This window comes from Mobula birostris, chromosome 7, assembly GCF_030028105.1.
Source record: "Mobula birostris isolate sMobBir1 chromosome 7, sMobBir1.hap1, whole genome shotgun sequence".
Taxonomy (NCBI): Eukaryota; Metazoa; Chordata; class Chondrichthyes; order Myliobatiformes; family Myliobatidae; genus Mobula; species Mobula birostris.
The window spans coordinates 166,436,495-166,459,946 of NC_092376.1; the positions used below are offsets into that span (position 1 = coordinate 166,436,495).

The 23,452-nt window shown below is 41.7% G+C and overlaps 1 protein-coding gene across 3 annotated transcripts in view; it reads right to left on the reverse strand.

Annotated features, from left to right (window-relative positions):
• Positions 1 to 3,018: 3,018 nt before the first annotated feature.
• slc36a1 (solute carrier family 36 member 1) overlaps positions 3,019 to 23,452 on the reverse strand; it is a 71,772-nt gene continuing 51,338 nt past the window's right edge. For 2 of the 3 annotated variants that reach the window (XM_072264048.1, XM_072264049.1), the window contains 3 exons: positions 19,174 to 19,340; positions 12,306 to 12,475; positions 3,019 to 5,887 (listed from right to left, as the gene is read on the reverse strand). In XM_072264048.1, the coding sequence (XP_072120149.1) occupies positions 5,625 to 5,887; positions 12,306 to 12,475; positions 19,174 to 19,340 (600 nt within the window). In that variant the 3' untranslated portion in view covers positions 3,019 to 5,624. The remainder of the gene's footprint in view (positions 5,888 to 12,305; positions 12,476 to 19,173; positions 19,341 to 23,452) is intronic. The other variant, XM_072264050.1, reaches the window with a different exon arrangement.

The following is a 23,452-nucleotide window of genomic DNA, read 5'->3' on the forward strand; positions in this document are numbered from 1 at the left end:
CTCAGCTCATGTCCTCTTGTTTGAATCTCCCCCACTCTTAATGGAAAAAGCCTATCCACGTCAACTCTATCCATTCCCCTCATAATTTTAAATACCTCTATCAAGTCCCCCCTCAACCTTCTACGCTCCAAAGAATAAAGACCCAGCTTGTTCAACCTTTCTCTGTAACTTAGGAGATGAAACCCAGGCAACATTCTAGTAAATCTCCTCTGTATTCTCTCAATTTTATTGACATCTTTCCTATAATTCGGTGACCAGAACTGTACACAATACTCCAAATTTGGCCTTACCAATGCCTTATACAATTTCAACATTACATCCCAACTCCTATACTCAATGCTGCGATTAATAAGGACCAGCATACCAAAAGCCAAAGGCCAGAAGAAACAAGGACTGGTTTGATGAAATGACATTGAAATCTGGAACCTGCTCCAGAAGAAATACTCTGCCCATCAAGTGGTTGTCTAGACCCAATGACCGAGTGACCAAGGCAGAATACAGAGCTGCACACAGCATCCTCCAAGTCAAACTGAGACAGATGTGAAATGATCAGTGGTCTGCCCTCGCAGAAAGAACGCAGCACTATGCAGACACCGGCAACACTCGAGCCGTCGCCGAATTGCTACACATAGTGTATGGTCCAACCTGTCCGATTCAAGCTCCTTTACATCTATCCACCACTTCCAGCCTGCTGACGGGCAAGGAAGACATCATGAGGCAATGGACAGAGCTCTATAAGAGTCTTTTTTGGGATAATCGTCAAGTACAAGGAGCATCTATTGAAATGATCCCTCAGCATGAGGTCAGGGTTAAGCCTGATGGCCTGCCTACTCTGGATGAGGTCAAGGCTGCCACTTCCAAGCTAAGATGCCACAAATCCCCAGGCATTGAAGGGATCCCAGCAGAAGCACACAAAATGGGCAAAGACATTCCCCTGAGCAAACTCACAAACCTGTTCCGTTGGGAGAAAGGTTCTGTCCCAAATGACCTTACAATGATGTAATTATCTCCCTTCACAAGCACAAAGGGGAGAAATTGGATTGTTCAAACTACAGAGGTATTACGTTGCTGTCCTCCGCTGGGAAAATCCTTGCCAGAATTCTCCTGGATAGAAACATCCAGGAGAGTCAACAGAGTCAGTGTGGATTCAGATTGAACAGAGGCACATCCGACATGATCTTCGTCCTGCAGCTGATACAGGAGAAATACCGTGAACATGAGGCTGTACGCGGCGTTCATCAACCTGATGCAACAGCTTCTGGAAGATTCTGGTTAAACTCAGGTGACCCCGAAATTTCTCACCATCCTGCAACGGCTCCATGAAGGCTGAAGTGGTCAGCTTAAAGACAACAGCAACCTGTCTGACCTATTCTCCATCAGTACCGGTGTGAAACAAGGCTGTGTTTCGGCACCAATGTTCTTTGCCACCTTTTTCAGCAGGTTGCTACGGGAAGAGAAAGAAACCACCTCAAGGAGGATCTACATTCTGTTCCGCACTGACAGAAATATCTTCAACCTCGGTCGCCATCTTGCCCAATCAAAAGCCACGCAAGAGCCCATTCTCGAGCTACTGTATGCGGACAACTGTGCTCTTCACAAGCACACAGAGGATGTGCTGCAGGCTGCAGTCACTCAGTTTGCCAAGGCTGCAAGGCCTTTTGGGTTAACTGGCAGTCTGAAGAAAACAGTGATCCTCCATCAGAAACCCCCACATGGCATTTACAACCCACCTTGGATCACCATTAATGACCACCCTCTCACCTACCTGGGCAACGTCATGTCTAATGACACTACAGTAGTAAGGGACGTTGACAACTTGACTCGCCAGAGCCAGCAGAAACGTGTGTGGAAGAACCACCAGCTACGACTGTCCACAAAAATACAGGTGTAAAGGGCTGCTGTCGTCACACACTGCGATACAGCTCCGAAACCTGGGTCTTGTACCACAAACAAATCCGGTTGGTCAAGCGCTTCCATCGGCGCTGCCTCTGCTCCATCACGGGTATCAGCAGGTAGGAATGTGTCTCCAACACAGAGCTCCTGGAGAAGGCTCAGCTTCCAGGCACTGAAACCGTGTTGCTGCTCAGGCAGCCCCATTGGTCAGGCCATGGGTCTGGTAAGGACAACTCCAGCTTACTGAAAGCAGTACTCTACGGAGAACTCTCTCAGGGTAAGGGAGAGAGCGCAGGAGGTACAAAGACCAACTTAAGCTGCAGCTCTGTCAGGAAGATATAGAGGTTAATGAGAGACAGCAGCTGACTTGTGATGGAGACCACTGGAGAGTGCTGATCCACGGGGCAGTCAAGAACTTTCAGGAATCCAGAACAATGACTGCTGCAGAGAAGAGGAGATGCAGGAAGGATCCCACTACCCAAGTGCCCACATCCCAGCTGTTCCAGTGTCCCTACTGCTCCAGAGTCTGCAGATCCAGAATTGGCCTCCACATTCACCGAGTGTGCCAACGCTTCTTCCTTTCTGATCTTGGTAAGCAAAGAATCATCCATTATAGATATGGAGTTTTACATATATGTGGTTAACATCTGTTATGGAAATAATCAACAGTATTAGCACATTCAGGTGACTGATGATTCTGCTTTGAAGTTAATATGTACTTTACTTAACTCTCTTCAGCTTCACAAAATCTTCTCATTAAAACCCTGAACAAAAAAATTTAGTCTCAGGTGATTTTTGAGAGGTTGCTTAGCTTGCTTCATAGTTCACACGTCACAGTGAGAGCAGTAGACCGGGATTAGATATCATTATGTTTTGGGCACAGTTGTTCCTTGACAACATTATTCATTATAATAAAAATGATTATTTACACATGCTGCTATTGTTGAGTTCATGCCTTCATGCAGCATTCTTTGGAATGGCAGGGATAATACTCACTTGCTCAATGGATCTATCACAAAAATAATTGACAACACTTTCAAAGGTGAGCCAAGTTGTCTCTTTTTGCATTGTAAGATTCTGCGATTCCAATTAATGAGACAAAAATAAGTACAAATAAAGACCAAATACTGAAGACAATTTTAATTAGCATAAAAAGATCACAAGCTTTAGTTTTTACATTCATAAAAATAAGTACAACAAAGTTTGCTGTAAATAACTGTATGACTAGAGGTTGCCTGGGATTCACCATAGCATTGGGTTTCTCAGTTGTAGTATATTACCCTGAGGAGGTTCCAGTAAGATATACCATGAATTGCAGATCTGAAATAATGCCCAAAATATACAAATATAGTTTAACACTCAAACTGGTTATTTAAAAGACAGGCAATCATTTATCTCACATAAGAAGATGGAGATGAGAGAGAGATAACAAAAAATAATTGAGTATCACCTCACTTTGCTTGACCATATATTCCCTTCATTCTCTCCATCACATTACACAAAAAAGCACATTTGAAACTTGTAGTAACAATTATAAATGTTAGAACAATTATAAAGTAACATTTAACGCACAAAATGCTGGAGGAACTCAACAGGCAAGGCAGCATCATAGAAACAGAGATCTACAGCATATTACAGGCCCTTCAGCCCACAATGTTGTGCCGACCATGTAACCTACTCTAGAAACTACCTAGAATTTACCACATAGCCCTCTATTTTTCTAAGCTCCATGTACTCATCTGAGGGTCTCTTACAAGACCCTATTGTATCCTCCAGCATTCTGTGCGCGCTGCTTGGATTTCCAGCATCTGCAGATTTTCTCTTGTTTGTGATAAAGAAACCTGCATTTTTATTATAGTAGTCTGTATAGCACCCCAGCACAGTAAGTTTTATACACTCAGATTAATTTATGCTAAGCTGTGGCTAAAGCCACAGTCTACATTAAAGTACCTAGAACACTTGTATAATCCTTACATCACATAACATTAATAGCGCAGCACGCAACATTCTACAAAATTTGCCTCATTTTGTTTTCAGGTAAAGGTCTTGCAAAGTGTCTTGAGATGATTTGGTACATCAAAAAGCTGCTCTCCAAATGCAATTCATTTTTGAGTTTACACAAATAGTTTTGAGAGTGTCATTTGAATGAGGTGCAAAAATATGAAATCTCTACATACAATACAATCAAAGCTATGATCTACTTTTCTATCAGCCAGAAGTGTTGCAGTAGACATGTTGTATAAACCCACTTCTGTATCTATGCAATATCCACTTACTCTCCCAACGTTTCACTTAGTGCAACAAAAAGGCCTGTCTACCATTTGTGTAAACAATATTGCACCATGGAGTCAGAATTTAAAACTGGCAGAAACTTGCAGAATCTACCTGATGGGCCGAATGGCCCAAGTCTGCACTCAAGTGTTTTAAGGTCTATCATCTTAACCAAATTTTCCCCACTGTACAAAGGACTTTATTTCACTATTTGCCTTGAAACCTTGATTTTTTATTTCCATAATGGAATAAAATTTCTCAGGTGTGTGTCTGAGAGCTTGGCAATGTTCAATAACATTTGAATTTGAAAATTTTGGAGCTCTTTTAACTAATTTACCTCGATATGAAATTATGTCCATGTGCTCTATGTCCTAACATTGAATTACCAATGATCAAAAATGGCTCATAATAAAAACTGAATACATAGCACAGAAGTTCAACCAGAAATCAGCTTCAGGAGTTATGACAGAATTCACTCCAGATTGACATATGACAGTTCTGGATTAGGCTAGATTTTGAAATCCTGAAAAATAGCCACACCTAATTCACTTTACATGAATATGTAAAATTAAAAATGAATAATTTGTCAACCTGATTCCTTTGTGGTAGAGGGACAAGTTGCTTGTCTGCATCTAGCTCCCGTTTCCCCCCGCCCCACAAAATTACTCGTATTTCATTTTTTTAATTATCATGTTCCCTGCCAGTAGAGGTTAGGAAATGGATACACTCTATCCCAAATCCAGTATGGAATTGAGAATGAAAGAGCACGACTTTGCTTGATTTAGTAAATCAAGAAATAAGGGTCTGAATCTGATTTTCCTTGGATATTTAGCTATGCCTTAATGGACAAAACTAAGAGGTTAGCCTAGGAATGGCCACTTTCTGCTCCTGATTCATGGAAACTGAAATCCCTTCTGGTATTTGAAATATGTTTCTAAAGGCTGCAACAGATACAGAACTATTGTGTTAAACAGTATTTTCCATCACACTAAAACTAAATTGTAATAGCTACCGCAAAAATACTCGATATCTAGATACACTGATAATCAACTTCCTCATTAAAATTCAAGCACGAAGAAACAAATTGAGACAATCCACTTCTCCTCAGATTAAAAACATGCAAATGCCCATTTTAAATTAGAATTTGGCTACTCCTAGAGTGAGCAACCGCAATTTCATTCCCTGCTCTACGCATTACCCATTCTGCATAATTTTCAGTTTTCTGCAGGATACTGTTAGAGTTATGAGCATGGGCATTTTCATCTACAACTGTCAAAAGCTAAAATCAGGAGAATAAAACCATGTGCATTTTCTCCAAAAATAACATTTGCTCCTGCCTTAAAAATACATCATGTGTAAACTGCTACATATTAACCTGCACAGAACTCACAGTAAAGTGCTTCAGAAAACAAATCCATATGATTTAGGACACAAAGCAAGAGAGTAAAACCTAACTAACTTTAGTGATTAATTGTCACATTGGTCATAGGTACTGTTTGAAAGATCAGCTGTCCAATGGACACATAGGTTCCCACCAAAAATCCTAAGAAGCCCACCAGGCTGATCAAGATGTTTTTGGCAACGATCCACCAGCTCATACCTTCGCTTTGGAACGTGGTAATTTCGAGAAGAGGAGGGACGATTAAAGCCAGTGTGCTACTGCTAACTGACCCAACTAATGAGATTACAATTTCCAAACGGGGTATCAGGATTGCCAAGAGACCTGCAAAAACAAAAATAAATTAACAATAAAGGGCAGGAACTTACGAACTTACTATAATATATCATGACATCTTCAGGTCAAAGCATTTTGCAGCTGCACAGTTAATTTTGGTGTGCATTCAGTTGTGTGATAATTATGTCAGGGAATTTGAACACATTATGGTCCCACCATGATCAATGTTTGCAATTCTTGGAAATTAATTTCTAGTTGGGATATGATGATGACGAATCAGTGCCTCAGGAAGTTATATTCACTTAAGGATAGGCATGGCCTCAATCTGACAATTTATCTGAAAGGTGCCTCTTCTAGTATTGTGCTAGCCCTTTAGCTTGCATCGATCATCAGTTATGTTATGTGCTTAGGTCTGACTAGTGGAGCTTGAGCTCATTGCTGAAGACGAGACGACTGCTTTCCAGCTGAAGTTAAACAAGAGCAAAGTTGAACAACAAAAATACACTCAAAATTGTCGATTTGAGTCTCTCATTAAATTTACTGGAATTGGGGTTAGGAACTAGCTAAATGTCATATATAATGAATAATGGTGTCTTAAAATGAGTTGATTTTGGAAACCTGATGCTATAACCCTTTTCTTAGCTCTTTTCTAACCTTGTTTTAAAGGTACATCCGTGCAAAACTGCTGTAATATTTGAGATGTAGTTGCCACTACCAGATTATGAGCAGACACAGTTTGGATAAACTTGGATCATGGACAGAGAGCTTAAATCATCAGAAGATTGTAAAAGTGGTGGCTTGAAGAATCAGATTTGTAACTTTGAACTTGAAAATACACAATTAGTGGACGTAACAACTTTAAACACAGACTGGAAGCAATCAATATCTCCAATGCCATATACAAATTCACCTACTTCACCACTGTTGTTGAGCAAATTATAGATGGTGATGAATCAGCATACAGGAGTAAAATATTTGGTTGAGTGGTGACACAAGAACAACAATTCACACTTCACTGTCTCAGGAAAGCAGACAGCAATACCAAGACTCCTCCCATTCTGGACATTCTCTTCCCCCCCACCCCCTTCTATTGGGCAGAAGAAAAAATAGCTGTAAAACATACACCACCAAGCTCAAGGACAGCCTTTAATGCAATTTCTAAAACTCTTGAATGGATCTCATGAACATTAAAGATTAACTTGTTCTCAAAATCTCTTCATCATTACTTTTACATGTTATTGTCTACCTTGTTGGCCAGAAAGAACGACAACCAGTGAACAGGAATGGAGGCTGCCCTTGCAGTTGCCATTTTGTGAACTGTTTCAACAGAACTGGGATAATTTAATCAGACCTACGGAATACGGACGCAAGGAGTTTTCTGCTAATGACCTGCTAAACCTGAGACCGTTCTCAGACTGTTTATTATGTAAAGTGACAGGCTTGCAGGAGCAATGCGTAATCTCATTAGGCGCAGTGTCTGGGTCACCTGATCTGAACCAGTCAGGGTTGAAAAGAACAAAAGACATGAGGCTGAGGTCAAAGGCCATAGAACAATACTGTTTGTAGCCCTGGATCAGAGCCAATAAGAAGGTGACCCAGGTCTCGGCCCAAAACGTCGACAGTACTCTGTTCCATAGATGCTGCCTGGCCTGCTGAACTCCTCCAGCATTTTGTGTGTATTGCTTGGAATTCCAGCATCTGCAGATTTTCTCTTGTTTGTGAGGGAAAAACACAGATGTTGTTTGTCCAGTCAGCTCCTTACTAATCACCAAACAAAATCACTATACAGTTTCTACGATTTGGAAGATTAAAACAGAGCCAAGTGCAGTTAAACAGTACAGCAATGCCTTCTAGAGGGCTTTGCAACCAATGCAAGGTCTGTAGCAATACAAAACATCGCACAACTGGTTCAAGATTATAAAAAGGTGCTCAGCCTCGAGAGAAAGATTTCTAGGGACATTTTTCTTACTTTTAATTTTCCCAAAACTTCTCACTTAACCTCACTATAATTTAGGTATTCATTCATAATCTTCAATAGTCATTTTTCTATCACAAGAAAATACACAGATTCCATACAAAAGATCAAGGAGGAGGGGACTCCAGACTGTATATAGGAGTGACATCCCCAATTGACTAACTTACTAATTGACTCAAAAGCTAAGGATATGTAATTATGTCAACACAAGGAAATCTGCAGATGCTGGGAATTCAAGCAACACACACAAAATGCTGGTGGAATGCAGCAGGCCAGGCAGCATCAATAGGAAGAAGTACAGTCGACGTTTCCGGCCGAGACCCTTCGTCAAGAATATGCAATTATGTAGTATTTTTCATAGCTCATGAAAACCCATGTTTAAAAAACTACTTAAAATCTCTTAAAACATAATAATTGTTGTAATGTAGAAAATAACAGCTACAAACAGCAAATTACTTCTCAAAGATGTAGAATGCAAACTGGTTCAGCCAACCAAGTCCATGACAACCATCAATCACCATTACATAAATCTGAATCAATTTCAATCAGTTCTGGAGTGGTGACACATTCGTGCCCCTGACTGTGCTGATATATTAACAATGATTTTCAGAAAAATGTCAACTCCCCAGAGACACTTTTTATCCAAAGCAGGTGGACAGAACCTTATTTTAAAGGCTTGCATTTCCAACAGAGTCGACTCCATCAATGCCAAATGATGCTCTCAAATTCTGGAGAAGGACTTCAACCAAAAACCTTTTGACTCCTGGGAGAATGCAATCTGTGCTATAAAATTAACAGTAGTGAAAAATCAGGCAATGGCAGACCCAACATAACTGGACAGAAGTTTAAGGACCCAGAAGCCAAATCAGATGTTATTTTGATCACAAAACCATAAGATAAGGAGCAGAATTAGGTTTCAATGAGATCTCCCCCTCCATTCTTCTGATTTCCAGTGAGGAGAGGGCACTTGTGATCAAGTGTAGTTATACTATTGCTACAAGTATAAAAACTAACTGTTTTAGACACACAAGTTGCAAAAATGCTCAGCAAAGTGTTAATAAATGAGAAAAAGGAGTTGGAAGCTCGAGCACGTTTACTGCATCACAGGAGCAATGGGCATTTTCTTGGGAAGAGCAGCAAATTTACAGAGCATTTGGAAGAGATTGCAAAATTGCAGGAGCTCCTTACGACTCTATTGGACACTGGGACACAGGAAAATTTCTCACCTTCAGAGCTACCTCTTCATTTGAGGATTATTTGATCTGCACTGTTTCCAAAGCTTGAATGCTTTCTTTTGATTTAGTTCTCCATGTGGACCAGCTTAAAGATGAAAGGATTGAATACAACTTGCCATTCACTCAAGTCACATCAGGCCCACTATTGCAGACATTTAACGCCTCACTTGAGTCAATCAGCTTCATCCATAGTCAATGTGTGAAGTCTACGTTTTTTGGAAACATCTTATTTCTACCGTTGTCTGTAAGGAATTGGTATGTTGGTTCCTCCCACATTCCAAAGACATACAGTTAGGGTTAGGCCGCAAGTATGCGGGCAGTGGGCAAAATATCCCCCCAGTGTTTGTGGATCTCGTACTGGAGATGCAGTATCACTTTACTCTGCCACTTTGTTTTTGGCCCACGTTGTCATCATCTCGGTCCTCAACTTTCCTTTACTGGGATCTTCCTCCTCTTTAACCTCCATTCTGGAGTTTAATTTAGAATGATGGAGTTATTGTCTGTGGATAGTGTTTTGGATTTGGGGTCTTATTTTATTATAGGGACTGTGTGCTGTGATCTGGGGGGATTGTGCGGTAGCTAACTGAGGGGTGTTGTGGGGAGGGACATGCCCGGGGGTAGAGTTAGGTAATGGAGGTTGAGGATTCATGGCGAAGGGAGGTGGGGTGGGGTGGCAAATGGCATTGCGGGGGGGGGGGTTCCCCTGCAGTAGTGGGGAGGGCTGAAATAAGAGCCTGACTGCTGGTGATAGTGGGTGAATTTGGCCCCTTGATGGGGTGAGGGCTTGGGTTTATGGGGGTGTATAGCAGGGTTGGAGATGTTAGGTTTAGGGGTAGGGTAAAGGACTGTTACATAAGCCCTTTTGTGTGGTGTGGTTTGGGTTATTTGGGATGCTGTCCGGTTTAGTTGGGGTGCGCAGTCCATTGGAAGTTATGGTTATGGTGAATGGTAGGGTTGGGGATGTTTGTGGGGTGGAGGGTAAAGGACTGTTACATAAGCCCTTTTGTGTGGTGTAGTTCGGGTTATTTGGGGTGCTGTCCGGTTTAGTTGGGGTGCGCGGTCCATTGGAAGTTACAGTTATGGTGAATGCTAGGGTTGGGGATGTCTGTGGGGTGCTGTGGTGCTGGTGATGTGGGGTGAACCTGGCTCCCGGGTGGGGAGAGGGCTAGGGTTTATGGGGGTGTGCTGAAGGGTTGGAGGTGTTAGGCTGAGGTGTATGGCCGGGTAGTGGGTTCACGGGACCTTGAGGTGGTGGGAGGGTTACAGCACCCAAACCGATGGTGTAGTGGGGTGAACTTGGCCCCCCAGCAGAGAGAGGGCTCAGGTTGGATGGGTGAAGTTGTTATGTTTAGGGATATGGCCGAGGAATGTGCACGCAGGCCTACCCATGGGGGGGTGGGAAGAAAAGGAGCATGGGGTCCATCGTTAAGTAGACCCCTTTGTGGGGGTGTGGCCAGGGTCCACTTGGGCGCCGTCTGGTTTAGTTGTGGTGTGAGGTCTTTTTGGCTGTCACGATTAGGTTGTGGGGGTAGGGTTGAGGGGGGTCCGCTGGGCGGCGGGTTAGCAAGTTGTGAACATGCTATGAAGGTGCCAGAAGCATGGCAACACTTGTGGGCTGCCCAGCACAATCCTCACTTATTTGATTTGATGTAAATGAGACATTTCACTGCATGTTTCAATGTACACGTGACACATAAAGCTGATCTTACATACACAATGCTGGAGAAACTCAGCAAGTCAGGTAACAACTGCGGAGGGGAATAAGCAGTCACTGTTTATTCCCCCCATGGACGTTGCCCGACTTGCAGAGTTCCTCCAGCATTTTATGGGTGTTGCTCAAGATCTGCAGAATCTCTTGTATTTATGTTTTCCACCTACAACATTTACCCCCATTCCTTCTGAAGGCACTTCTGTATCAATTAAGAGCTGAAAGTATCACTGGAAGTGTGAAATGGACTGAAACCCTTTTGTCACATAGAAAAGAAAGAGTTAGAATTAATGTGTCCTTTTCAGAGTGGTAAAATCTACTTGCTGAATTACCCCAGGATTCTGGCTCCCAGTTGTCTACATGAATGAACTGAAGGAGGGAAGAAGCATTTCCAAATTTGCTGAAGTTAGGAAACTGAATGGAAGTGCGTGCTGTTATGCAGACATTGTGATGCTGTACCTGTAACAGGCAGGTGAAAAATTAAAGCCTGCAGGTGCCAGAAACTTGAACAGATTTTTATGTAGCCATGGTAATGTGGTGGTTAGCGCAATACTATTACAGCTCAGGACGTTGGAGTTTGGAGTTCAATTCCTACACCATCTGCAAGTAGTTTGTAGGTTCTCCCCGTGACCACGTGGGTTTCCTTTGGGTGCTCCAGTTTCCTCTAACAGCCCAAAGACAGACTGGTTAGTAGGTTAATTGGTCATTGCAAATTGTACTGTGATTAGGCTAGGTTGTTGGACGAAGCAGCTCGACGGGCCATAAGGGCCTATATAGAAGGTATCTCTAAGTAATTTTTAAAAAGTTGAAGCACTCAGCAAGTTAGACAGTATCTGTGGGTAGAAAAACAGAGTCAAAGTCTCAAGACAGAGACCTGTCAGAATACTGACCATGTCTCTTTTCACAGGTGTTAACTGACCTGCTGCGTACTTACAACATTTTCTGGTTTTGTTTTAAATCTCTAGTATTTGCATTTTTTCCCATTAAAATAAAAACACGTTGCGAATTGGATAAGAGATTAAACTGGTCAGAAATAAAGATGCACAAGAGAGACTTCAGATGCTGGAATCTGATCCTGATGCAAGGCTTCGAGCCAACATTTTGACAATTCCTTTCCTCCCACAGATGACTGTGTTCCTCCAGCAGACTGTTCATTGCTCTAGGAAACAAAGGGCCCTTTTCTAGGTGGGAGTTAACAAATAGTGTGGAACCAAAGGGATTAGTGTTTGGACACCAGCTAACTGGAATTCAAATCATTGATTAGATCTGGGAACTAAAGGCTACAGATGACCCAAAGTTTGGGTCGGAGGGGAAGAATACAAGCTCCAAGGTTGATACAAAGAAGCTCTGATGTGCCTTATACAAATGGCACAGACGCCAAGTCAATCAGTGATCTGGAAAATAGTGGAATTCTCTACTGCAGAAGGCAGTGTAGGAAGATGGGTAATCAGCCAATGTCAGGCGCAAAGGGCTAAGTGGCCTACTCCTGCTCCATACCTCATTTCTAAACGCCTTGTTAAACTCTCCACTGAGAGGAAGCTTACTTACACGTGAGGATGACGAGAACACTTCGAGCTACCAAGCTGACACACAGCTTCCAGCGTTCAGAAACCCTGTCCACCGCAAAGGGGACGAGAATCTCTGCTGCAACAAAAAACTGGATGGCATAGGTTATGAAGATTCCGAAAGAATACAAAATCTTCACCGACTGATACAACCTGACAAAAAAAAGTATGCAATTAAACTCTGGAGATTGCATTTCATTTTTTTCCAATAAACATGACAATGAAGCAGAAACAATACCACTCAACATGATGCAATAATATTTAGCACAGGAGAGCACCCAGAAGGCTTCATCTTTGTTATTTTAAACATGTGGAAGTGAATTCCATCTCATCTTAATTTGAGTGTTGGAGTATTCTCCTGTAAATATCTTCCATATTTTATATATTGACGCTGGTAATCCATTCTGCTACCAGTATGGTCTGGTCTGTTATGAAGAGAATATCATGAAATTGAATAAACCCCTCTCCGGCTGCACAGTTATTTAATTCAGTCTTTTGTTTAAACTTGGATGATTAAGTTGTGGGAAGAATAATGAAAATGGAGAGAACATCACCACTATAAAGACAGTATGAATGGCTGGCCCTTTATTTTGTTCTCAACAACACATCTATCATTCAGTGATATGGAGCATCATCCAGTGAGGCTTTGTAGGTGGGTAGCTGAGAGAAAAGACGAGGATGATCACAGAGGATGTAGTGATTGCACTCTAGCCCTCCAGTCAATGGTAATTAGAAGACTAAATATACAGGTTGAGTGGAGAGCAGGCTACTTACATACACAATTTGCTTGATGGTAGAAAGCCTGAAGTGATAGTAGGTTTTATTTTTATTTAGAGACACAGCATAGTAGCAGGCCCTTCTGGCTCAGTGAGCCTGTACCACCCTTGATACCCATGTGACCTATTAACTTACTGACCTGTACATCTCTGGAATGTGGGAGGAAACCAGAGCACCTGGAGGAAACCCATGTGGTCAAGGGGAGAATGTACAATCTACCGACAGAGAGCGGTGGGATTGAACCCGGGTTGCTGGCACTGTGATAGTATTATGCTAACCTACGCCACCATGCCACCCAAGGTAGGTTGTTTCTTGGACTGGAGGCCTGTCATTAGTAATGAGCCCCAGGGATCAACACTGGGCCCACTGTTGTTTGGTGTCTGTATCAACGATTTGGATAAGATAACACTGAAATAGTTGAGATAATGGACAATGAAGGTGATCAAAAATTACAGGGCGGCTTTGAAGAGCTGAGTAAGAGGGAATGAAATTTAATTTTAGAAAGTCAGATTCAGGCAGATATTTCAGTGAACAGCAGAGCCCTGGGAGTGTTTTAGAACAGAGGATTCGTGGGGTACCAAGTGCATGCTTCACTGAAAGAAGAGGCACCGATAGGGTGACAAAGGCTGCTTCTGACATATTGGCCTTACATCAGGGCATCAGGTAGAAAGGTCAGGAGGTCATGGTGCAGTAATACAGGATAAGGCTGCACTTGGAATGTTGTGTTCATTTCTGGTCATCCTGGTACATGAAAGATGTAATTATACTGGAAAAAATGCAGAAAAGATTTTCAAGAATGCTGACAGGACTTGAGGGACTGTGTTAAAGGGAGAGGCTGGTCACTCGAGGACTTTATTCCTTAGAGCATGAGACCGAGAGGTGATCTTATAGAGGCATCTAAAATCATGAGAGGCAAAGACAGGGTGAATGCACTCAGTCCTTCTTCGCTCCACCCCAGAGTTAGGGCATCAAGACTAGAAAGCACAAGTTTAAGATGAGAGGGCAAATATTTAAGAGAAAATCAAGGGGAAACTTTTTGCATTTAAAAATAAAGAGTGGTGTCTATGTGAAATCAACTGCCACACGAAGTGGTTGAGGGAGGTTTAATAACAACTTTTAAAAGACAATTGGGGCAATTACATGGATTGGAATGGTATAGATTATGGGCCAAATGCTGGAAATGGAACCACCTTGGACGGGCCATCTTGGTTAGCATGGGTCAATGGGCCAAAGGGGCTGCTTCCACGCTGTGTGATTCTATGACTCTAAGTATCACTGGTTTGCCAATTAGTCTTGGCTGAGCAGCCCTTCAGGCATAATATTGGGTTGAGCATCTTCCATCTGCACGGAATTGCTAGCAACATAGTTACTGTCAGTTATTTGGGATACCGCTTCACCATGTGGTTCCAATGTAGGGTTGTGACAGAATTTTAATGTTTAGTTCCAACTATGTCCCACCATGGCTGTACATAATATAAATGTTGTATTCTGAAATTCCTGCTAGCAAAACTAGCTAGCAAATTAAACACTCAGGAGCTGGACTTGGTGCAAACTTCGTTGTTTCCTGCTACAGAAAGTTGATGCATGAAGGTGGCATGCACTGTAAGCATGGGTGATTCTCTTGGATATTTCTCTTGCAATCGCAAGACCTTGTTGGCCACGGATAATGAAAGACGCCACAGGTCTGTTTATCTTGTCTGGTGACACGACAGACGGCAGAGGAACCGCGTGGCCTCTATTGTAGCGAGGACTGGGCCTCAAGTTGTGGGCTTGCCTGCTGCTGCAGGCCAGGAGAGTGACACCGGAGGCTGTGTAGTGTGGTGTCCATGTTCGGTTGGGGGCTGGCCTTGTCTATCGGTGCTGCCCTCCAGTGTTTGATCGGTGGAATAGCATGTGTGTACTTACGGACTGCTGGGATCTACAACATCAATTTGCAGGACATGCCACTCAGGGATTTGGGCTATATATTCTGTATGACAGTATGAGTGCTCACCGTCTTGAATGTGCGGTGTGCCCTGTGCAGTATTGTGCATTGTGTTTTACACCTTGGTCCCAGAGGAACGCTGTTTTGTTTGACTGTATTTACGTATGGTTGCATGAAAGTTAAACTTGAATTTGATTTGATTACACTTCCTCATCCCTTTCTGCTTGTGCGACTAAATGAGTGCAAGATTAGCCAACAATCATTTCTGCAAATCGTCCAACCTCTCTTCTTACATGGGGCTTTAGAACATAAAGCTGCTCTCACCTCATTTTTGTTTGAGGGTATTCTTCTTTAAGATTGGAATTTTATCGTGGAAAGATTTAGCTGTCAGGTGCGAACAGTTAAAAAATCTTAACTCATTAATTTTAAGCAAAACAAGGGGCAAATGTCACATCATGTTGTCAAGCTTTCATACAGACTAGTTACATTAATTTGTGTATCTACCCTCAAATTGAGCTTTTCCCCAACAACGTCAATTCATTTTGAGTTCACAGGGTCTCGGCCCAAAAAGTCGACTGTTTATTCCTCTCCATAGGTGTTGCCTAGTCTGCCGAGTTCCCCCAACATTTTGTATACAGTGGCCACTTTATTAGGTACATCTGCCCGTTAATGCAAATATCTAATCAGCCAATCATGTGGCGGCAACTCAAGCATCAAAGCATGCAGACATGGTCAAGAGGTTCAGCTGTTGTTCAGACCAAACATCAGAATGGGGAACAAATGTCCTAAATGACTGACTAAGAAATGATTGTTGGTGCCAGACAGGGTGGTTTGAGTACCTCAGAAACTGCTGACCTGGGATTTTCACACACAACAGAAAATGGTGCAAAAAAAAACAAGAAACATCTGGTGAGCAGCAATTCTGTGGGCAAAAATACCTTGTTACTTTTAGTAAGTGCTAAAACAGCAGCATGCAGAGAGCATCTCTGAATGCACGACACATTGTGAACCTAGAAGTGGATGGGTTGCAGCAACAGACGGCCACAAACATGCGGCTGCAAGAAAAAGTTTGTGAACCCTTTGTAATTACCTAGTTTTTTTTGCATTAATTACTCATAAAATGTGTTCTGACCTTCATCTATGTCATAATAATAGACAAACACAATCTGCCTAACCCATTTATACACAAACAATTGTACTTCTCATCAATACTGAGAATTTAAACAATCTCAATCTAGGTTCAAAAAAGTATGTGAACCTCAGAGGTATACCTTCTATAAAAGCTATTTAAAATCATGAGTTCCAATCAATAAGATATGATTGGAGGTGTGAGTTGTAGAGATGCTTTGCCCTTAAAAAACACACAAAGCCAGTTTACTAACAGAGCCTGCTCTTCTCAAGAAAGATCTGTTTGTGTGCACCATGTCTCAATCAAAACAACTTCCAGAGGGCCTTCGAAGAATTGTAGAGATGCATTAAGCTGAAAAAAGCTACAGAAACATTTCTAAAGACCTGATTGTTCATCAGTCCACAGTAAGAGAAAGTCTATAAATGGAGGAAACTCAGTACTGTTGCTACTCTCCCTAAGAGTGGGAGTCCTGCAAAGATCACACCAAGTGAAGAATGTGCAATGCTGAAGGAGGTGAAAAAGAACCCAAGGGTAACATCAAAAGACCTGCAGAAATCTCTAGAACTTGCTAAAGTCTCTGTTCATGGAAGGACCCTATAAAGGAAAGAACTGCTCTCCAAAAAAAAAGTTGCTACACATCTCAAGTTTGCAGAAAAACACCTGGATGTTTCACAATGCTTTTGGGACAATGTTCTGTGGACAGGTGAAACAGAAGTTGAACTTTTTGGCAGAAATGCGCACCACTATGTTTGGAGGGAAAAGGGCACTGCACACCAACACCTCATCTCAACTATGAAGCATGGTGGAAAGTGCATTATGGTTTGGGGCTGCTTTGCTGGCTCAGGGCCTGGCCAACTTGCAATCATTGAGGGAACAATGAATTCAAATAGTATCAAGACATTTTACAGGAAAATGTCAGGGTAATGTCTACCACCTGAAGCTAAATAGAAGTTGGATGACACAAGACAATGATCCAAAACACAACAGCAAATCAACAACAGAATGGATTAAAAAGAACAAAATACATATTTTGCAATGGTCAAGTTGGAGTCCAGACCTTAACCAAATTGAGATGCTGTGGCACAACCTGAAGAGGGCTGTTCATACAAGGTATCCCAGAAATATTGATGAACTGGAACAGTTTTATATGGAGGAATCGTGTAAAATTCCTCCTCGTTGTTGTGCAAGTCTGATCAGCAGCTACAGGAAATGTTTGGTGGAGGTTAATGCTGCTAAAGGAGGTTCTACCAGGTCTTAAAATACAAGGGTTCACATACTTTTTCCATCCTGGACTGCGAATGATTCAACAATATGATCAATAAAGACATGAAAAGTTTGTGTGTTATCAGTTTAGGCAGATTGTTTGTGTTTAATTTTGTGACTTAGATGAAGATGAGACCACATTTTATGAGTAATTAATGCAGAAAACCAGGTAATTACAAAGGGTTCACAAACATTTTCTTGCAACTGTATACTCAGTAGTCTCTCTACTAGGTACAGGAGATACCTAATAAATAAAGTGGCCACTGAGTGCATGTTTTTAAGGAAAGACTGATTTCTTCCACCCAGGCCACTTTGACAATCTGATAGTTTCATGACTATTGTTGGTGATTATTTAGATTTAATAATTCAAGTAAAACCTCTAGATAATCATGGTGCAATTTAAATTTGTGTCTCTGTTTATAACTCTAGCCTCTTAACGTTACAGATATTGGAAACAGCAGAAGAATAGTTACATTTTAAGTTATGTATTTTAGATTGTTATAAATTTAATCACATGGCTAGAATACAAATGAGGATAGAGACATGCAGCCCTTGGCCTAACTCATCCAGGCTGTGTTAACCAGTGAGCTAGTTCCATCAACCTGTTTTTGGCCCCTAGCCCCCTAAATCTCTCCAATCCAAAAAAATTTAAGTCCACCACCTCTCTGAACAAAAATATCCACAAGGCCATTGTTTTTACAATAGGCAAGAAGCTTTGAGAATAAAATTTGAATGATGCAATTTAACCACAATAATTCAGCAATTTTAGAAATCTGGAATTTCTTAGCTTTCAATGTCTGTACGCCTTTTTTCAACTGCTCAATTCCACATCAAACAAACATAACAGGATACTAATGATTATTGAAAGTGGGCAGGCTTGAAGAACCCAACAGTCCAAAAATAAGTAGTGGAAAAATCTCACTTGATATAACGTTAACAGAAAATCCAACAGAGTAATGGATATGGCCCAGTCCATCACGGAGTAAAGCCTTCCCCACCACTGTGCACATCTACATGAAGTGTTGTCGCAGGAAACCCAGCATCCGTCATCAGGGACCCCAACACCCAGATCATGCTCTCTTCCAACTGCTGCCATCAGGAAGAAGCTGCAGGAGCCTTAGGACTCACACCACCAGGTTCAGGAACAGTTATTACCTCTCAACCATCAGGCTTTTGAACTAAAGGTGGTAACTTCACTTGTTCCTACAACCTTTGGACTCTTTGAGGATTCTTCATCTCATGTTCTCAATTTTTTTTTTATTTATCTCTTATTATTATTTCCTTCTTTTTGTATTTGCACAGCTTGTTGTCTTTTGCACAATGGTTATACCGGCTGGTGCGGACTTTCATTGACTTTATTATGGTCATTATTCTATTATGGATTTAATGAGTTTGTCTGCAAGAAAATGAACCTCAGGGTTGTGTGTGCTGACATATATGGATTTTCAAAATCAGATTTACTTTGAACTTTACTCAGATCTACAAGGTCTTTTCAATAGAAAGCTATCTAGTTCATTTCAAAATGAACAAGGATTTTTAATAGCTGCCTTTTCTTGCAAATACTTGCTGAAAAAGAAACAATCCAGAAGTCCCAGTGACATTTTGGTAAAGATAAATATGCAAAGCTGGTTGTTAAGTTTTACTGACAAAATATTCCAAAGGGAAGCTATCAAAATACTTAACAAAAATACAACGCATCTAAGAGATCAAATTAATCAGTCATCAAGCTTCAGACTAGCAATGCTCATGAACACTTACCAGCAAGGTGGCAGATTGAGGGTTACACTTCCTTTAATGTCAGCTCCAAAGCAAGTGTATCCCAGAACTCCAGTGATTACATACAAAGTTATCACAATTGACATAGCTAAATACAGAATTGTTGGAAATTTATGTGGTCTCTGCATCTGGTTTTCAAGTGGAAGCACCTTTGACAAAATAATGAATAAAAACACAACATTTTAGACATATTCAGCATAGTCACTACTAGTGTTGCAAAATTCTTTAACTGGGATGGAAAAAGAATAATTGTAAATTTTCATGAATCTTTAATGGTGGAAAACTTTCCCTGAAGCTGATTTGTCAATTACCATAGTGTTGGTGAGATCTTTCCATGCGTACATTATGTTTTTCACATTACAACAGCAGCCAGACTTTTAAAATGTCTCTCACTGACTTTGAACTATACCTAGAGCATCAGGACTGCCCAAAATGTGCTACTTTGGTCAGAAAAGCTTTAGTCAAGAGAAAACAAAAGGCTTGACATTAGCATTTATCAAACAGATGCAAAACGCTTTAAATAAGGAAAGGCTGAGCAGTGAAGTGAATTTAGTAAAGTGTTAGATATGTGGGTTATATAAAGAGTAAAAGGGAGGTGAGAGTTGATATTGGACCACTGGAAAATGATGCTGGTGAGGTAGTAATGGGGGATAAAAAAAATGGTGGATGAACTTAATGAGTACATTGCATCAGTCTTCACTGTGGAAGACACTAGCAGTATGCCAAAGCTCCGTGAGTGTCAGGGAGCAGGAATGAGTGCCATTGCTATTACAAGGAAGAAGTGCAGTCAAGTTCAAAGGTCTTAAGGTCGATAAGTCACCTGGACCAGATGGACTATGTCCCAGAGTCCTGAGAGAGGTTGCTTAAGAGATAACGGATGCGTTGGTCATGATCTTTCAAGAATCTCTTGATTCTGGTCTGGTCATGGAGGACTAGAGGATTGCAAATGTCACTCCATTCTTTAAGAAGGGAGGAAGGCAAAAAAAAAAATATAGGCCAGTTAGCCTAACCTCAGTGGCTCGTAAAGTGTCGGAGTCTACTGTTACAGACAGGGTTTTGGGGTGCTTGGAGATGAATGATAAAGAAAGTCAAAGTCAGCATGGTTTTTGTCAAGGAAAATCTTGCCTGACAAATCTATTAGAGTTCTTTGAGGAAGTAACAAGCAGGGTGAACAAAAGAAAGGCAGTGAATGTCATTTACTTGGATTTTCAGAAGGCATTTGATGAGGTGCTGTACAGGAAAGATAGTGGCACGGACTGAAGAATGGTCGACAGGCAGGAGGCAGTGAGTGGGAATAAAGGGGTCTTAACTGGTTGGCTACCCCTGACTAGTGCTGTTCCTCAGGGGTCAGTAATAGGACTGTTACTTTTCACACTGTTTGTCAATGATTTAGATAATGGAATTGATGGCTTTGTGGCAAAGGTTGCGGATGATACGAAGATGGGTGGAGGGGTAGGAAGTGCTGAGGAAACAATGTCATTGCAGCAGATCTTAGACAAGTTAGAAGAATGAGCAAAAAAAGTGGCAGGTAGTATAGAGTGTTGTGAAATGTATGATAATGCATTTTGGTAAAAGGAACAATACTGCAGACTATTATCTAAATGGAGAGAAAATTCAAACGTCAGAGGTGCAGAGACACTTAGGAGTCATCATGCAAGACTCCCATAAGGTTAATTTACAGGTCGAATCTGTGCTAAAGACGACAAATGCAATGTTGACATTTATTTCACAGGTAATAGAACATAAAAACAAGGAGATAATGCTGAGGCTTTATAAGGCACTAGTCAGGTTGCACTTGGAGTATTGTCAACAGTTTTGGGCCTCATATTTCAGAAAGGATATGTTGTCATTGGAGAAAGTCCAGAGGAGGTTCACGAGGATGATTTCAGGAATGAAGGTGTTAACAGATGAGGAGAATTTGACAGCCTTGTGCCTGTACGCACTGGAATTTAGAAGAATGCTGGGGGGATCTCATTGAAACCTACCAAATGTTAAAAATACCAGATAAGGTGGACTGGTCAGTCCATCAAAGGATATGGCGAGAAGGCAGCTATATGGGGTTGAGTGGGATCCGGGATCAGTCCTGATGGAATGGTGGAGCAGATTTGATGGGCTGAATATCTTACAAAAAGATATCAACTATAAAACACAATAATAGTTCTGTACTTATACTTGGCCAGTGTGTACTCCTGGGAATTCAGTCTCTCGCTCTCTCTCACTGAGGGCAATCAGCATTTTTGTTTAGGCACTAGGACATGCCAGCAAAGCTAACTTAAGTCTGCACATGAATTAGAATATGATGCACCCCACAATGTAGTTACAATCACATTACAATATAAACAGAAGTTTTGACCTTAAATATAGTACACAAACAACATGACATATTTACATATCCTCATTACTAAAGGAATGGAGTACAAGACGGTAAGATATAGGAGCAGAATTGGGCCATTTGGCCAATTGAGTCTGCCCTGCCATTTCATCATGGCTGATGCATTATTCCCCTCAGCCCCAATCTCCTGCCCTCTCCTCATATTCCTTCATGCCCAACCAATCAAGAATCTATCAACCCCTGCCTATCAACCTTCTTACTCCAGTGGTTGGTAAGTTGATTGAAAAGATCCTGAGAGGCAGGATTTATGAACATTAGGAGAGGCATAATATGATTAGGATAGTCAGCATGGCTTTGTCAAAGGCAGGTCATGTCGTACGAAGCTGATTGAATTTTTTGAGGATGTGACTAAACACATTGATGAAGGTAGAGCAGTAGATGTAGTGTATATTGATTTCAGTAAGGCATTTGATAAGGTACCCTATGCAAGGCTTATTGAAAAATTAAGGAGGCATGGGATCCAAGGGGACATTGCTTTGTGGATCCAGAACTGGCTTGCCCACAGGAGGCAAAGAGCGCTTGTAGATGGGTCATATTCTGCATGGAGGTCGGTCAACAGTGCCTCACTGTTCTGGGACCCTTACTCTTCGTGATTTTTATAAATGAAGAAGTGGAGGGATAGGTTAGTAAATTTGCTGATGACACAAAGCTTGGAGGTGTTGTGGATAGTGTGGAGGGCTGTCAGAGGTTACAACCAGACATTGCTAGGATGCAAAACTGGGGTAAGAAGTGGTAGATGAAGTTCAACCCAGGTAAGTGTGAGGTGGTTCATTTTGGTAGGTCAAATATGATGACAGAGTATAGTATTAATGGTAAGACTCTTGGCAGTGTGGAGGTTCAGAGGGATCTTGGGGTCCAAGTCCATAGGCTGCTCAAAGCTGCTGCGCAGGTTGACTCCGTGGTTAAGAAAGCATATGGTCCACTGGCCTTCATCAATCGTGGGATTGAGTTTAGGAGCCAGGGGTAATGTTGCAGCTACATAGGACCCTGGTGAGACCCCATTTAGAGTACTGTGCTCAGTTCTGGTCGCCTCACTATAGGAAGGATGTAGAAACCATAGAAAGAGTGCAGAGGAGATTTACAAGGATGTTGCCTGGATGGGGAGTATGTATTTATGAGAATGGGTTGCGTGAATTCTGCCTTTTCTCCTTGGAACAATGGAGGATGAGAGGTGACCTGCTAGAGGTGTACAAGATGATGAGAGGCATTGATCATATGGATAGTCAGGGGCTTTTTCCCAGGGCTGAAATGGCTAGCATGAGAGGGCACAGTTTTAAGGTGCTTGGAAGCAGGTACAGAGGAGATGTCAGGGGTAAGTTTTTTATGCAGAGAGTGCTAAGTGCGTGGAATGGGCTGCTGGCGACGGTGGTGGAGGTAGATACAACAGGGTCTATTAAGAGATTCCTGGACAGGTACATGGAGCTCAGAAAAATAGAGGGCTATGGGTAACCCGAGGTAATTTCTAAGGTAAGGACATGTTTGGCACAGCTTTGTGGGCCGAAAAGCCTGTATTGTGCTGTAGGTTTTCTATGTCTGTATTAAGTATAAATAAAATCGTTTGAATAGTCTTTCCATTTGGAAAATAGTCTACCCTTTTATTTTTTCTACTCAAATGCATGACCATACACTTCCCAACACTGTGTTCCATCTGCCACTTCTTTGCCCATTCTCCTAAACTGACGTAATTTCTTCTGTAGCCTCTCTATTTCCTCAAAACAAATACGCCCCTCCACCTATATTTGTGTTGTTTGCAAACTTTACAATAAGCTTTCTTAAACTTTCCATCATCCAAGTCATTGACATATAACATAAAAAAGTGGTCCCAATACAGTCCTCTCTGGAACACCACTAGTCACTGACAGCCAACTA